Source organism: Anabrus simplex, chromosome 9 (genome assembly GCF_040414725.1).
Source record: "Anabrus simplex isolate iqAnaSimp1 chromosome 9, ASM4041472v1, whole genome shotgun sequence".
NCBI classification, from domain to species: Eukaryota; Metazoa; Arthropoda; class Insecta; order Orthoptera; family Tettigoniidae; genus Anabrus; species Anabrus simplex.
This window is the reverse complement of record NC_090273.1, coordinates 94,895,701-94,912,050: the sequence shown is the minus strand read 5'-3', so window position 1 is coordinate 94,912,050 and position 16,350 is coordinate 94,895,701. Positions and strand designations below refer to the sequence as shown.

Here is a 16,350-nt window from a genome sequence, read left to right as displayed (position 1 = left end):
TAAATGTAAATTCATTGAATCATGTGTGTTAGGAATGTGCCGATATTTTTGTTGACAAGTATTTTAATATGATGATACAATGCTTTTAAATGAGAAAAAAGAAAAATCTAGCCGTGAACGTTCAGGCAGGAATTCTAAAGCTAAAAAACTAATGCATAAATGAAAGATCAAGCCCTTTCACATCAGTCCATTTCACATCTTGATTATGTGTCTAATTTCAGTCTTTAAATAATAACCTGTTAAATAATTCTTCATTCATTTATCCAGAATTGCTTTAGCAACTTTGAAGTTAATATCTTAGTAACACTTTCTTTCTAGATGTGGTGTATTTATCCATTTCCGTATATACGTTTCCATTTATATTTGAATTTAGCGCGAATTTTCAGGTCAAGCCACTAGGAGCGCCACTTGCGACTTGTCTCCCATTTTAACAAGGCTAAATCCTGAAGTGTCACGTATTGTATCTGCTGTATTTGCGTGTACTACCCAGTACTGCTCGTGAGACAGCTATCAGTAGTGATGAAATGTAATATCCAGTAGATGAGGGAAATTTCAGCAATATGACAAGAATTTTTACTCTAAGCATATGGCGACACTGGCTGTCACTTCACTTCAACAGTGTATTTTTTCTGAGTAGAACAGGAATTTTTGACCAGTAGGCCTTTTATAATGGTTTTTATATAAGTTGATGGGAATGAGTAAAACTAGAACAACTACAACAACAACTTAATTATACGTACGATTTCAGTTTCAACATGAAAATGATTTTTAAAACTAAACTATTGCCAACATAGCGCAAGTCGCCCATGATCTTACTGCACAATGTTGACCGAAAGTGCAATTCAACCAGAAAGAGAAACGGACACTGCTAATAAATTTTCAACAATGAAGCAGAATGAAGGCTCTCACGGATATAACAACCATCGATGACAATCCACGTATTACTATTTATTATACATTCCTTGCTCCTTGGTCAAGGTCACTCAGAAATCAGAATACAGGCACCCACTTTGGTTCGTTTTCTCTGGGAGTATGGAGCTCTTTGCTTGGTTGTGCTTTCGCCCAGTTTTACAGGTATTTCTGGACTGATACACCTTATGTAACCAGCTGTGAAACACTTAATCTCTTTGCTGTGAAACACAATGGCTAGCGAAATGTCGCTACTCAAGATTTGCAAAGGAACCTTTGGACAAGTATGTCAGATTAATTTTTGAATTGTTTGTGTTATTTTGTTGGTTTTAAGCCGTAATGTTAACGAGAATTGACATTTCCAGTTTACGTGAGTTTCTTTTACCTACTATTCTGGTTAATATTTTTTTTGCACATTACATGACCTTCATAAATTTTGCACTGGCATTTTAGTAAAAATATTTTTCCAATGCGAGATGTTTGCATCGCATTATCCCCCCTTATGTTGTAAAGTGCGGTTGCCTAGTGATGTTCCATAGTTATCCCCATCAATTAATTCAGATATGTGATTGTAAGACGATGTCACTCCCCTTCTTACATAGGCCTACTGTATTTATGTAATATGATTGAATGAACGATCTTTCATTATATGAATATATCCCACAATCGACTGAATTAGGCGATAGAGGTTCGGGATAAATCTTTGTTTCCGCAGTTTTCTGTTGGGCTGTTAATCTAGTAGTTTTGTTCCTCGAAAGATGCGTTCTTCATTCTCGCCACAATTCGTGTTCTAAATTCTAAACCTGTGATATAGACATTCAGTACCCCGTCTTGAAAGTTACAAGGTAACTTATTTTCGTGAACTGAAAACCGTTCATTGTAATGTTTTTTAACTTTGTTTAATGTAATAAATTTTCAGTAACCATGTACATATGCAGTATTTCTTCTTGTGCAAAAACCACATGTGAAGGGAGACTGGTAACGTATTTTAAGTATATTTCAATATAAAATGTCTTTATTATTTAAATTCCCTGTCTCGCTGCAGTATGCCTACATTATTTCATATCCAAGCAAGAAACTCATTTTCAAGGTACTCCATCACGAATGTTGGAAGATAAGTGATGAACATCTGCTACTCCTGAGTTTTGTGTCAAGGTATAATAAGCAACATTGCTCATTTGGAGCAAGTGCTGTGTGGTTTGGGTCAAGTAGCTATCAGCTGGCAGTCAGGAGATAGTGGGTTAGAACCTCAATGTCAGCAGCCCTGAAGAGTTTTCCGTGGTTTCACATTTTCACTAGGTGAATGCCAGATTGTACCTTAATTAAGGCCATGGTCGCTTCGTTCCGACTCCTAGCCCTTCCTTATCCTACCTGTGTCTGTGCTACGTAAAGCAAATTGTATTTTTTAAAAAAAATGCTCACATCTGTAGGATAATATTATTGGTGATAGGTAAAGCAAATTGTATTTTAAAAAAACAAACAAAGAAACATGCTCACATCTGTAGGATAATACCTGTTATTGGTGATAGGTGTATATGCAAGGATAAACAAGGAATGTTGGGGAAAGGGGAGGAGCAATGAAACGAAGGGTGTAGCACTATAATCAAAGCACATCTGTGAAACTATAAGGCAAGCGATGTGTTATCACTCAAGTTCTGTAAAGGACAAGGATGAACGCTCTAATTTTGTATAACCCTCAACGAGCTGGGTTCTTCTTGCCGGTGTAATGTGTGGTGCAGGGAAAAGGATTAAGGTTGTATAATTATGTTGTAGAAGTGAGGAGCACAGGGCAAACTCTTAATAATAATAATAAAAGGAGCCCGATGGCTTAGTGTTTGAAATGGAAAGGTAGCAAACGAATTACAACTAAAATCAGACTGGAAAGATAGGAGTAAGAATTGGAGCATATACAAAATCAGTGTGGAAAGTGGGAGCTACTGAAAAGAGAAACTACAATAAATCTCAGAATGGACAAACTCCACCTATTAATACCACATGATGGTTAAGACAGGCTTTCTTCTCATTAATCACAGTTCACCATCCATTCCAATCTGTTCTATTTCCTTATTTTTTTTTTTTTTTTTTAAGCATTTGAAATTTGGACGGGAAAACGAGCAAAATGGAACAGATTTTATCCAATGGTTTAGTGTAGGCATGTTCATTGCAGGTATCGTCCACAAATTAAACCATAATTAAAATACCAGTTGAATTACTTGGCTGTTAGAACTTCAGTATTGTCCCATCAGCTAGCATTACGAGAGTGCACTGCACGGAAAATCATGCTGTGTTATTGTTAGCGCCTTACTCACTTGCTTGGATAGTGCTACCAGTCGCTACTGAAGCACCCTTTCTTTAGTGGTCTGCACATGTCTTTATTGATGATGAAAGAATCATTTGTCTAACACATCTGGGGTATTTAGCAAAGACCCTTTCAAAGGAAGTGTGACCCTGCACAGCGGGGCCACTGTTTTGAGACAGACTATTGGTCTCATTGGTATAAAATACTTGTTGACAGAAGGGCATACAGCTGTAAAACTTCTGCTCAGTGATGAGTTATCAAAGAAAGATATACAAAGACTAGGGCGTACCCCATAAGCGACGCACAAGGGGATTCTCCTACCAAGATGGAAAGTGGGGGCGGGGCACAGTCACAAGACAAATCCAGGGTGGGTGGACTTTTCGTCGTGTTGTCGAGAAATTCATAGTCTCCCCATCTGTCATTTATTGGTTATGGAATCTATACCAGACAGGTCAGTTCACCAGGTAGGTTGGACAAGGTCATTGATGCATCACAATCCAAAATGACTGCTGATATCTGGTCATTTCTGCGTTGCATTGTACCGCCTGTGCCAGAGAACTGCAACAAGACCTCAGAAGGGCAATAGGATTTATGGTATCCAATCAGACTGTAAGGAACTTACGACCTAGACAACGCAAGCCTGCCTCTTACCAGAAGGCCCCAGGTTTGATTTCCTGCTGGGTGAGGGATTTAAAAAAATCTGGATCTGAGGGCTGGTTTCAGGTCCATTCAGCCTATGTGAAAATGGCAGAATTTCAATATTGTCCTGTTAGTTATAATATAGAACTTAGGATGTGAAATCGTATAAATCTTACCTCTTATGGCATTTAGGAAGGATAGAAGCATTCATTGCCCGCAAAGCGAGTGGTTACGTGGTTTGGGACATGTAGCTGTTAGGTTGCATTCACGAGATAGTGGGTTTGAACTCCACTGTTGGCAGAAGACATCCAACCACCACCTACGACAAAAATACGGAGTGATTAAGATGGTAGCCAACCGTGCTAAGAGAATTTGTCAACCTCAGCCCTTAAACGAGGAACTGAGCCACCTCAGTATGGCCCTATTCGCTAACGGGGTACAGTCATTAAAGATATCCAGCGAGCACTCCATCTCAGACGTCCAACAACCAAGAAGAAAGAAGAGGAGCGGTCGGCAGCTAAAGCCTTTCTGCCGTATGTTGAGAAAATAACTGACAGAATAGGGAGGCTACTGGAGTCCCATGGGGTTAAAACCATATACAGGCCGATGAAGAAAATCCAGGAATTGCTTAGGTCTGCCAAGACAAGCGCCATCCTCTCTCCACAGCAGGTGTCTACAAGAACCCGTGCAGCTGCGGCCAGGTATACATAGGCACTACCAAACCCAGCATCGCCACACGACTGAAGGAGCATAACAGACATTAGCCGGCTGGGACAAGCAGATAGATCATCCGTTGCTGAACACTCGCTGCTAGCAGGCCATGACATACAGTACAGCGACATCGAAAGGCTGTCGACTACTATGTCTTATCACGCCCGGCTACAGAGGGAAGCCATTGAAATCCTGAGGCACACCAACAGGTTCAACCGTAAGGAGGAATCTGAATGGGTAAACAAAGCCTGGTTTCCAGTCCTGAAAGCTTTAAATCCTGGAGGACACGATAGCCGTGGCAGACCGAAAAAAGCAACGGGTGATCAGTTACCTGTCTCCGCCAAAACTGGTCAATGTACACCACCCTCCCTAACACTTCATTCAAACATTGGCCAAAGAACAGCCAATCAGCGACCGCCGCCCCCCCCCCCCCCCCCCCCCCAGCACCATGGCGGACCAATAAGCTAGCAGCGTACCATATCCTGCACTATGTAGTGAGGTGAAATTACAACACACTTCATTCCACTGAGAGCTTCGCTGCTATCGAAGTCGGTCGGAACACTCGATAGTACCAATATAAATGGTCCGTTATTGGACATTATAAATTTTCCAGCTAACTCATTCCTGGTTGCCAGCGTTTCTCCCCCGTGTGCTAGGCTGGGCTCATCAGTTGGTACCTAGCACACCTACCAAGACGCATGGCTAGTGCATACCATGGAGGCCACTGCGTAGGCTATTTGTAGCCACTGGCAGTGTCAATGCACTATGAGAGACTTTGTCTCACTACCAAAAATTGGTGCCTGCTTGGCCATCAGATGATATAGATGTTCATTCCCATAGGGAATCAGAAATATTTGCTCCAAATGAGTAAATTTATAATACCAATATAAATGGTCCGTTATTGGACATTATAAATTTTCCAGCTAACTCATTCCTGGTTGCCAGCGTTTCTTCCCCATGTGCTAGGTTGAGTTAGCTGGAAAATTTATAATGTCCAATAACGGACCATTTATATTGGTATTATAAATTTACTAGTTCGGAACAAATATTTCTGATTCCCTATGGGAATCAACATCTATATCACCCTTGACAGTGCTGAACGCAGTCTTCGGTGAAACGTCGGGACATTCAGTCACTCCTGGACTATGGCCTACAAGCCCGGAAAACGCTAACGTGATGAGCCTTGGCTATTGTTTTCCGTATTTTCCCATTTTTACACCAGGCAATGTTGGGGCTGTGCTTAATTAAGCCACAGTTGCTTCCTTCCCAGTCCTAGTCGTTTCTCATCCCAGTGTTAAAAGACCTGTCTGTGCAACATAAAAGAACTGCACTGTATGTGTAAACACTAGGTCCCGCCAGGAAAGGCACATAAAAGGGGGGGGGAGTACGCTGCCAATGATGAGGACCCACTAACCCACCCAAAGAAGAAACTTTACTTTTATAGTAAAATATCATAAAACTAACATTTTTTTTCAGAGTAGGTGGGTGAAGGAAGACTGCTATTGGCTACTACAAATTCAGTTATGGCAACACACCCAGAATTTAATAGATTCCAAAATATCATGAACAAGACTTATGAATGACTGTAAATTATTATTATTATATTATTGATCAATCAATCATTCGATCAATCAATTATTATTATTTAGACCATTATTATTCTTCTTCACCTTATCCCAGTTCAGGGGTCAGCTGCAATGACTCCTCCATTTTTGTCTTGTCTCTTGCTTCTTCATCCCTAAATTCTTTCTGCCAGCCATGTCAGCCTGTCTACAGGCAGACATAGCCCTCATTGGGGCGGTAATTAAGCTGCAGGCGATGGTGTGAGAGATGTGCATTATCTGTCAGGGATTTCTTAATGTCTATTTGTTTACAGAATGAGTTCATTGGTGGCAATGGCCTGGCTATGTTTAAAGGGATGCTTTTGTTTATTATATGTTCTGCTCGGTGCTGGACACCTAGTTTTCTGATATTTTCCGTTGCCTTTGGGTACCAGGAAGGAAGACCCTAGAGTAGTATGGGACTCACCAGGGAAATGTGTGCCGTTCACAGGGCTTTACTTCTTCCCCCTGGAGACATCTACAACTCGCATCCTCTATGTGCTTATTCCATTTTAGATTGCCCGTAATGTGAATGCTGAGCAGTTTGATGAAGTTGGAAGGCAGCTGCTGGAATACACATAGAATAGACTGGGTTTGTAGTGGTTGTTCAGCTCGGCTTAGTCTTGTATATTTACACTTCTTAACATTTATATACATGTTATTTACAGGACACTACAAAGGTATACTATCCGGAGTACCTTGTTATTTTTCATGGCTCTGTAAATGACTGACTTCAGCATATTGTGCCACAGTCGAATTCAAACAACCTGATGAGTCAAGAGCATAAACCGTGTATAGGAAAGGCCCTATCACACTACCTTGAATTACTTCAGAAGTAATTGTGGTTTGGTCTGATTTGGCACCTCCGTACACAACACATTGCATTTGACCCGCGAAAAAAGAATTCAACCATGCCGACAGTTTACCATGGATGTCGTAGTTAAGTTTTAACATAAATCTCTGATGTGACACCTGGTCAAGCCTTGCTACAGTCCAGGGTCATACAGTCTAGGTATTTGTGAGACATCTGTCTGGTCCAAAGAGAACTGCCAGTCATCAATGACTTTTGTTAAAAGTATAGCGCAGGACTGCTGTTTTAATGAAAGCACAGGAATGGTTCAAGTATTACACGAGATAAAAATGAGTGAGCTAAGAAGCAAGCATCTGGAAGGGCTTTTAGGAATGTCTCACTGAGCTATGTACATACTTCAGGAGAAAAAACTTATGTCTACAAGGAAATCTCATAAGGCCTATCACCATATTTTCAAAATTGTTTCTGTGTGAAGTGGGGGCAGGTCGCTATGACCATGGAATGATTTTATTCAAAAGTAATTACCAATAGTGTTAACACATTTATCCCACTAGTAGACGAGACAGTCAATTCCAGTCTTGTAGAAAGAAGTCAGTTGCTGATGGATCCACAACTGCATTCTCTCCCACTTCCTCATCTCAATGAAACCGACGTCCACAAATGTCTTTCTTCAGGTCGCCAAAAAAATTTGAAAATCACAAGGTGAAAGATCGGGACTGTATGGAGGATGTTGATGCATTTCCCAACCCAGTTGCCCAAGTGTAGCCTTCGTCAGATTGGAAGTAGGGGGGCAAGCATTATCATGCTACAAGATGACTCCATCCAACAGCATTCCAGGGAGTTTTGACTTTATGGCGCATTGCAGTTTCTGCAAAGAGTCTTCATTGAAAGTTAGGAAATTCATAATGTTCCATATTGAACTGGGATTACAATGAATTATATTTTGGATCCTCCTTTTCAACACAATAGTTTTTGATGTGAATTATATCACATGCCATTCACAAAAGAATGGTACTAGTTTTAACACTTAATTCTCTGTCATCAGCCAATGATATGAAGGTGTAAATTACAAATATTCAAAATTGGTATAAAAACATATGACAAGAAATATCCAATATCCAATGATAAGTTAAAAATAAGCTTAAAAGTATGGCACAAAAACTTATAACATAAATCTGGTACATTAGACCATAGCGTAAAATTCTATAAAATCTTGAGTGAAGAACAAGGGTTAAACCTATGTACACGTGATTGGTAATCCTGCTTAAAGGATATAAGTCTTTAAAATGTCTATATCTTGTGCCTTGTTAAGAGGGAAGTGTTTAACATATATCATCCATGTGACAAATATATCATGTTATGTAAAAGCTATGGTATTTTTGACAGTGTCATTGAAGTCTTAAATCAGGTGGTTCCAGAGAAAACAAGGTGATCATGTGAAGATCTTACTTTACAAGAACCGTGGTGAAATCCCAGTTCGATATGGGACGAGAAAGACCTTATGGAGTGTTGGAGTAGTTGATGAGTAGAGTGGGACTGGACTGGACCAAGAACTTTGTGCACCTGTGAGTTTTCAATATGCAGTTCTCATATCACAGCGATGGCAGTATCGATACATACCAACAGTGTTGGCACCTTTTGCACAGAATGTGTGTTATGGCAGGTGTTCGCAGACATGCGACAATGAGTTTTGCGTAATCCAGCACCCTCAGCCAATAGAAAATGAACCAAAATTTTCTGCTCATCTTTGCTTGCCTCCATTTTTACAGCTGGACAAACACACTAGACCAGTCCGTGCACCTGATAGGTTGATATGGTTGTTTGATCTGTATTGACTATTATTGGCACACTTTATCTTGGTGCATTTACACCCTAGTGCTGAATCGGTTGACCTCGGCAATCTTCGAGATTCGTACTGGCAAAGTATGAAACACATACTATGAATCTCTTAAGCATCGTTGTGCGACATCTGGCGTACACTTTACCTCCTAGTACTGTTGTTTACACAGCAAAGCCAAACTATAGAATTCATGCTAGAAACAAGATTCGCATCGAGAAATGTTATATAATGTGTATGTGACACAGTTGTTGGCTTAAGATAATAACGGTTTAGAAACTTCATATCGATCGATCATATTCTCGATTCAATTCAGATTTCATTTTCATTCAGTTCGCAGCACTACTGGGACCGGGACAGCTCCCTCCTTACTCCTCACCCCCGTACACAAATGCACCAAGATAAAGTGTGCCGATAATAGTCTGAATGTATTGCAGAACTACCGGTATTTAAAATGATGAAGGGAATAGTTGACTTCCCAAAACATGTAGGGCCTATGGTTAAATAAATAGTTTTCTTTCATTAATAAGTGTATTGACAAAGCGGATTCAAATAAGACTTATTTTAAATAATTCTGTAATACGTTATGGCAGGTGTTCGGTTTTCATTTGACTGTCCCTTATATAATTGTTGAATATCAGTGTAAATTCTGTAACTTTATATTTTATATCAGTTTTATTATTAAGATAGTGAAGTGGTGAATGTCCTTCCATTCCTTCTCTCTCCTGTTTTAATGTTAAGTTCATTACAATTTTTTTTTAAACTTTTCATTGTTGCCTTTGAATTATACATGTGTTTGTAAGTTAATGTTCTGATAACTTTCATGATGTTCATTTGAGGAAGAATTCTTCTTTCAGGAAGCCTCAGTAAAGGGCAAAACATGTATAAAAACCATTATGTAATGAAATGAGTAATGGTTAGTCCACACCAAAGTTAATAAACAATGTTAACGAAACAAAGTTAATAAACAATGTTAACGAAAACATTTCTCAAGATGTTAATAAACTCTTGTTAACAAACCTCTTTAACATTGTGTCCACACCAAATAAACTTTTGTTAACAAACTTCTTTAACATTGTGTCCACACCAAAATATCTGTTTGTGAGGTTACAATGGATAAGGTCAGGAAGAAGAAAATACAGCTGCAGCTTTCATTATTTTAATGAGTGCAATTAGAGAAAAATGCAGACGCAAAGTGTGGCAAAGAAAAATATTGGAAAAGCGTTTAGAATTAAGTTTGGAGAGGACACTTAGGCCTATGTCAGAACTTTCAATTCATGATGCAGCAGGCTTTCAAAACTTTCTGAGAATGTCCTCACAAGACTTTCAGTTCTTGTTGACAGTAATCGAGTCTGAAATTGGAAGAAAGGATACAAATTTATCGGAATGTCATCTGCATTAATGTTAGATTAAGTATAACTTGAAGATTCCTAGCAACTGGTGACTCCTACCAATGATCATGTAAGAGTGTAAGAGAAATACTCCTACACTTCACTTATGTATTTGTATGGTGTATATGAGTTGCTTGCAATTCGACAGTCGATTTCAAAAATTAATAAAAGTATTGTATTCCGCGCTACGAATTTGCGTGTTCTAATTGCGTCTTTGCGCATGTGCGAACCAAAATGTTAACGAAAACACGAAATGTTAATGAAAAGTTTCATTCACAAAAGTTAAAGAAATTTTGTTTATCAACATGCTCGAAAAGTTAATGAACACGCTATTTTGTTTATTAACAGACAGAAATGTTCATGAACATTGTTCATTAACAATGTTTATTAACAAAGTTAACGAAAACATCTTGGTGTGGACGCACCTTAATTCAGACAATTCTCCCAAAAAGTATTGACCAGCTGATTTACCTTAGCTTCTTGGAAACATGTCGTCAAGAGAATACAAATGCACCCACCGGCTTAAAAAGCCATACATTTCAGACAAAATTTATTGTTTGTTTCAAAGCTTGTATAGATTAAATATGACGTTGCAATAATATGGCAGTGTATCATATGTTAATAAGTCCCTTTGAGAAGTTTTGGTGCAATAATTGATAAACATGGTGATTGTGACAATCACAACACCAATATTGCAGTTTGCCAGCTTTGGACAAGAAAAACCACAAGCAGCTGTCTTAAGGTTTGCTATGAATTCTCATGCTGCATAATTTTGTGGACATTATGGCTTGTCTACAACAGTTAGTCTCGCTTCTACATCAGGTCATAATAGCTCTTTCTCCTGAAAACTCATCAAGGGCCATGGCATTAGTGGAAGATGGGCACAATATACGTTATGTAGCAGACATTACATGCATGTCTTGTTCTAACATATACTGAACTGTTGATAGGTACAGAGAGGACTGTATCTACATCAGGAGGCCTGGTTCTTTCTCATAATGCACAATTTCTTCATGATTGACAAACAACAGCTGTCGTCGTCATCATCATTTCCCAACTCCAGTTTCCCAGGTGTGGTGTACAAGCGCTTGCCATCTCGTCCTGTCTTCATACATCTTTTGATACAGTACATCCTCCCATTTGTATCCTCTCTCCTCCACATCTGATCTTAGTCTCTATCCAACATTTTCTTGGACTTCCCTGTGGTCTTCTTCCTACGAATAATTGATAAACATGGTGATTGTGACAATCACAATCAAAATATTTTCGGGCAGGAGGATTGGTACGAAGTAAGCTGTATGGGCCAGAAATCGTTTGCAACAAGTACGGGGAGGTAGTATGAAGCAGATTTATTGTCCAAGAGGCCCACCACAGGACCTTTGCTAATGCATGAATGAGCACTCTGTCTCTCAGATGAAATTTGCAAACCCCCATCAAAACTGGACTATAGAACATTGGAGCTCAGTGTTGTTTATGGATAAATTCAGATTCTGTTTGAGGACAGCACATGGAAGGGAGTATGGAGAAGGTGGGGGACATTATTTGCCCTGTACTTTCTCTGTAAGGACACTGTTCATTGGAGGCTCTGTGATGGTCTGGGCTAGGATTACAGCTGATGTGCACATAGAGCTTGTGTTCATTGTGAATGGGAGTCTGACAGCCATCAATAAATCAAAAGTTTTAATGCTGGGGCTGTATCTTCAGGCCACAGTTGCTTCCTTCCCACTTCTAGCCCTTTCCTATCCCATCGTCACCATAAGGGCTAAATGGTTAGCGTGCTGGCCTTTGGTCACAGGAGTCCTGGGTTCAATTCCTGGCAGGGTCAGGAATTTTAACCGTCAATCGTTAATTTCGCTGGCAAGGGGGCTGAGTGTATGTGTCATCTTTGTCATTTTATCATGACGCGCAGGTTGCCTACGGGAGTCAAATCAAAAGACCGGCATCTGGCGAGCCGAACTTGTCCTCGGACACTCCCGGCACTTTGTCACCATAAGACCTGTCTGTGTCGGTGCAACGTAAAAGAAAACAATGGAGATTTTAGTGGATCATGTGGTGCCTTTTGCACCTGTCATTGGCGAGAACTTTATCCTGATACATGACGACGCTCACTCTCACATTGCCGTCTTTGTACAAGAGTACCTGGATGAAGTTGGAATGGAGCGCGTGGTGTGGCCTGCTTGTACAACCAACTTAAACCCAATATTGCATGTCTGGGATATGCCTGAGAGACTTGCTAGGAGTAATTCCCCCGACATTCTGGCTCACCTTTGGGCTGCGCTCCAGACAATGGGAGCTCATATTACAAGTGAATATTCAAGATTGCATCCTGGCCATGCCTGATCGAATCACAGCTGTAACTGTAGCTAGAGGTGGTAATACCTGTTACTGAGGCAATGGCAGTGTATTGCAAACAAGTGGTCAGAGTACTACAAAACTATGCAGAGTTCCAGGTTTTGACATTTCCAGATTTGTGTTGGTATTCTGTTGTGATTATCATGGTCAATAATTTTTCTTAATTATTGCACTGTAACTTTTCAAATAGGCTACTTAATTTAAGACACATTGGCATATTGTTGTGCCATAATATTGTAACTTTATCAGATTTCAAATGAATTAAATGTTGTCTGAAATACATAGCGTTTCATTAAAAAAAAAAAAAAAAAATCTTGTTGGTGAGTGTATTAACAGTTGAAATGATGATGATGATGATGAACTGGGAAGAGAACTATGTCAGACATGTTGGTCCATTGCAGCTTGTATCAGGAAAAATTAAAGGAACATTCATCCCAAACAGCAGCCAGCCAGATCATCTTCAGTTGGACGTTATTATATTCATGTCACGACATGTTTCAGGATGCTAGAGCTATTTACCATGTAAAGCTTAATCAGTTCAGGATACATCAATAAGTAAAAATATGTACAAGTGCTAATAGTTTTAACATGGCCACTGGTTGACCCTTTGAATTGTCCTCAGTAAGTTAGAAGAATTCTTGTATTTTCTTTTCTTCTTTGTAACTGGAATATACTGAATTATTCATCATTACATTTGTTGGAAAACGATTGTCAGCGGAGGTTATTCTAATGGTGTATCATTAGCTTATTTGGTTGGACAAAAAGTATTTTCCTAAAAGAGTTACTAAACAGCAAGTAATTTATATTTGGTGATACATATTTTGAACAATTCTCAAAGACAGTTAACAAAAATGCAAATATTACATAAATATCATCCTTTTATTCTCCAAAATATTGGAAACTATGCAAGGACAGAATTGTAATTCGAGGCCTTTTTAGATTCTGGTTACTGTACAGAAGCCGACCATCACTAGGGCCTCGTTCACTTGTTATTCTGTCATATTCTATTAGGTATGTTCATTAGGGTACAAGGAACGAGTAGAGGTGTGAAAATACTGTGTGTACAATTACCTGACATACAACACTGAACCGTACACTGTATGACTAGGGACCCCATGGTGACCATGTTTACTTGGTGACATAGGGGTGATGTCATACCTGCATCATAGGGTGTTGGAGATGAGGAATTAGTATCTGAAAACTAAGTCCGAATTTTTGAAACCCGAATTGGCGATGGTTGGCTTCTGTAACTGCACCAGTTTTAGAACATTAAATCTGTTCAGCAGATGCAGTGATGTGAGCCATTAATGCAAACCTTACTTCAGCTGACCTTCAATTATTGAAAGTAAGGTTCTTTGCTTTGTGCTTGAAGAAAAGTCACTTGCCAGCACACAGCTTACAAGGCCATACTTGCTATATAACTTGGCATACAGAAGTTAATGATCTCATATCGGTTGACTGCAGCTCAGGCCCAGCAACGAACTGGTATCTTCCTAGAACTTATTAATAATCCCCTGCACGTACCTCCCCTCCCCCAGAGATTTGGCTCTAGAAATACCTTGTAACATGATGAAAAATGGTTCTTTTTGTGGAATTTTGAGAGTAGATACCAGTAGGTATTTTGTGAGAAATGACCTCAATCAGTAGCTTTTTAGAGTTAGTCTTGGCTTAAGTTGCACGTGGTGGAGTTTTAATGGTGTCCATTTTATATCCTTGACAGCGTTGTGTTCACTGAGTACTATTGTGAGCATTTGGATCAGGTTTATGAAGTTTTTAAGATGACACTACTCAACCTTAAATCATCAGACTCATTCTATGCTGCATCATTACAGTACGTAAGCATATAAAGCAAGAAAACCTCAGAATTGGACGGGTAAAGACTGCTACTTCATCCACCGAACAGTCAAATGGAGCACCTACTTGAATTTTTTCAGTCCATAATATCTCTTCAGGGAATTACTTGTTAGTTTGTAATTTCAATTTATTATTTAAAGTTGGTGGTCACTCTAAGAAATTTGTTTCCTTCATTTGTTTATATTAAAAGGTTTGTAATGTGGTTGTATTACATTTGGTGATTCCTTGTATTGACCTTTCGTTTTATACACCCATGATATTTTGATATTTGTGCCTGTTTTTCATGTATGTGCTGTTTAAGTTTTTCATTATATCTTCGTAGGTTCGCAATTTCCATGCTACTGCAGCTGTTGCTGCTGCTCAGGCACAGACCCAAGCTCAGCCTAAGGAACGAGTTAAGAAGTTCCAGATTTACCGATGGAACCCTGACAAGCCTGATGAAAAACCACAGATGCAGGAATACAATGTTGACCTGAACACGTGAGTTTTATCTGATTTTGGGCAGTCCTGCAAGTTTGCCTTTCTATAAGAAAGCTTCCCCCGCTCTTTTTTTTTTTTTTTTTTTTCATTGACTTTCCCTTTTGCTGCAGAAAAACTGAGGTCATGTGTTACAGGACCAATTCATTTCTCATAGTGATATGCTGATATGCCAGTTTCTTTTTTACCTCATTTCGAGATACCTAAATAACGTTATAAGGAGTGAATTTGAGGACTTATTTATCCTTGACTTTACTTCAAGTAAAACAAATAGGTAGCAAAGAGCCCATAAGAATGTTGTACAGCTGATTGTGTTGACTCATTGTCAGGATAGTATCCTCATAGAAATTGTACAGAAGCATTAAATTGCTTTTGGAATTCAGACGAATCCATTCCTTTGAAGCACAGTGTAAAATCATTCAACATCTCTCTAAAGTTTTTATGTTAGTTTTAAACTATACTTGGACCTATTTCATTAGACATTGAGTACATGTGTACAACAGCAGTCAGGATGGCTCCTCTGCGTATCCAGACGAAAGTTGCTGCAGATCTGGAGAGAAAGATAAATTCCCACTCTTGTTCTGTATATACCAATCCATGCCCCAGCGACTGGAAAAAGTTTAATTTCTAGACCGTAGGCTCTGGAAAGAAAACCAGAAGTGAATAGAATCTCCAAGCAGAGTCATGATTTAGACTACAGTTACATCTAGTCTAAAGAAGTGGGTCTTAGTAATGATCATCTGTTCACAGTTTGGGCCCTGAGAAATCTCAGTTTTATTCACGACATCGTTTTCGGTCTCCCTGTGACATCTCTTGACCATATATTGAACTATTTTGGACTTGCGCATTGAATAGAATAAATCTTAGATATATATCTATCACTTTCCTTTTATTCCTTGATTTAGTTTTGAAACGTCGACTTTCTGCCGGTTCAGTCAATGATAAGATATAGGGCTTGCAAAATAGTGTTAGCCGACGACAATATTTTACAAGAATTGTATGCCGATGATCGTTCAACTTGATAAAGAGATTGTGAGAGAGTGATAGTGGAAGTGATATTCAAGCCCCTACACGCTGTAATTTACATAGTGTACTAATTTATTCAAGTGACTCTGGTGACAACGATGTAAACATTGATGATGAATTAGGAATTGACGCTGAAGTTAGTTTTATAGACAGATCCAAAGAGAGATTTAAAACTTTAAAGACTAAATCTTGACTAGTTTAATATTTACATTTTAATAATCATGTGCACTCTAGTATGCTCAGTAGTAAAATGTCCGGTCCACAGGGTATGTGACAGGCTCAAGCATCTGATCAGCAATGTGTTAAGATTACAAGGAATATTTTGTGCTCTATTGAATTGAAGTTCTTTGTAAATGCAATAAACGTCACTGGCATCGTGCATTGCTTTTCGTAACTGTTGCATTTAAACCTTGAGATTAGTACACATTGAACAGTTTGACATA

At 39.1% G+C, this 16,350-nt stretch overlaps 1 protein-coding gene across 1 annotated transcript in view; it reads left to right on the top strand.

Annotated features, from left to right (window-relative positions):
- Positions 1–1,036: 1,036 nt before the first annotated feature.
- The window catches only part of SdhB (Succinate dehydrogenase, subunit B (iron-sulfur)), a 105,068-nt gene continuing 89,754 nt past the window's right edge, over positions 1,037–16,350 (top strand). Inside the window, exons 1-2 of the mRNA XM_067153559.2 lie at positions 1,037–1,193; positions 14,727–14,884. Coding sequence (XP_067009660.1) covers positions 1,143–1,193; positions 14,727–14,884 — 209 coding nt within the window. The 5' untranslated portion in view covers positions 1,037–1,142. The remainder of the gene's footprint in view (positions 1,194–14,726; positions 14,885–16,350) is intronic.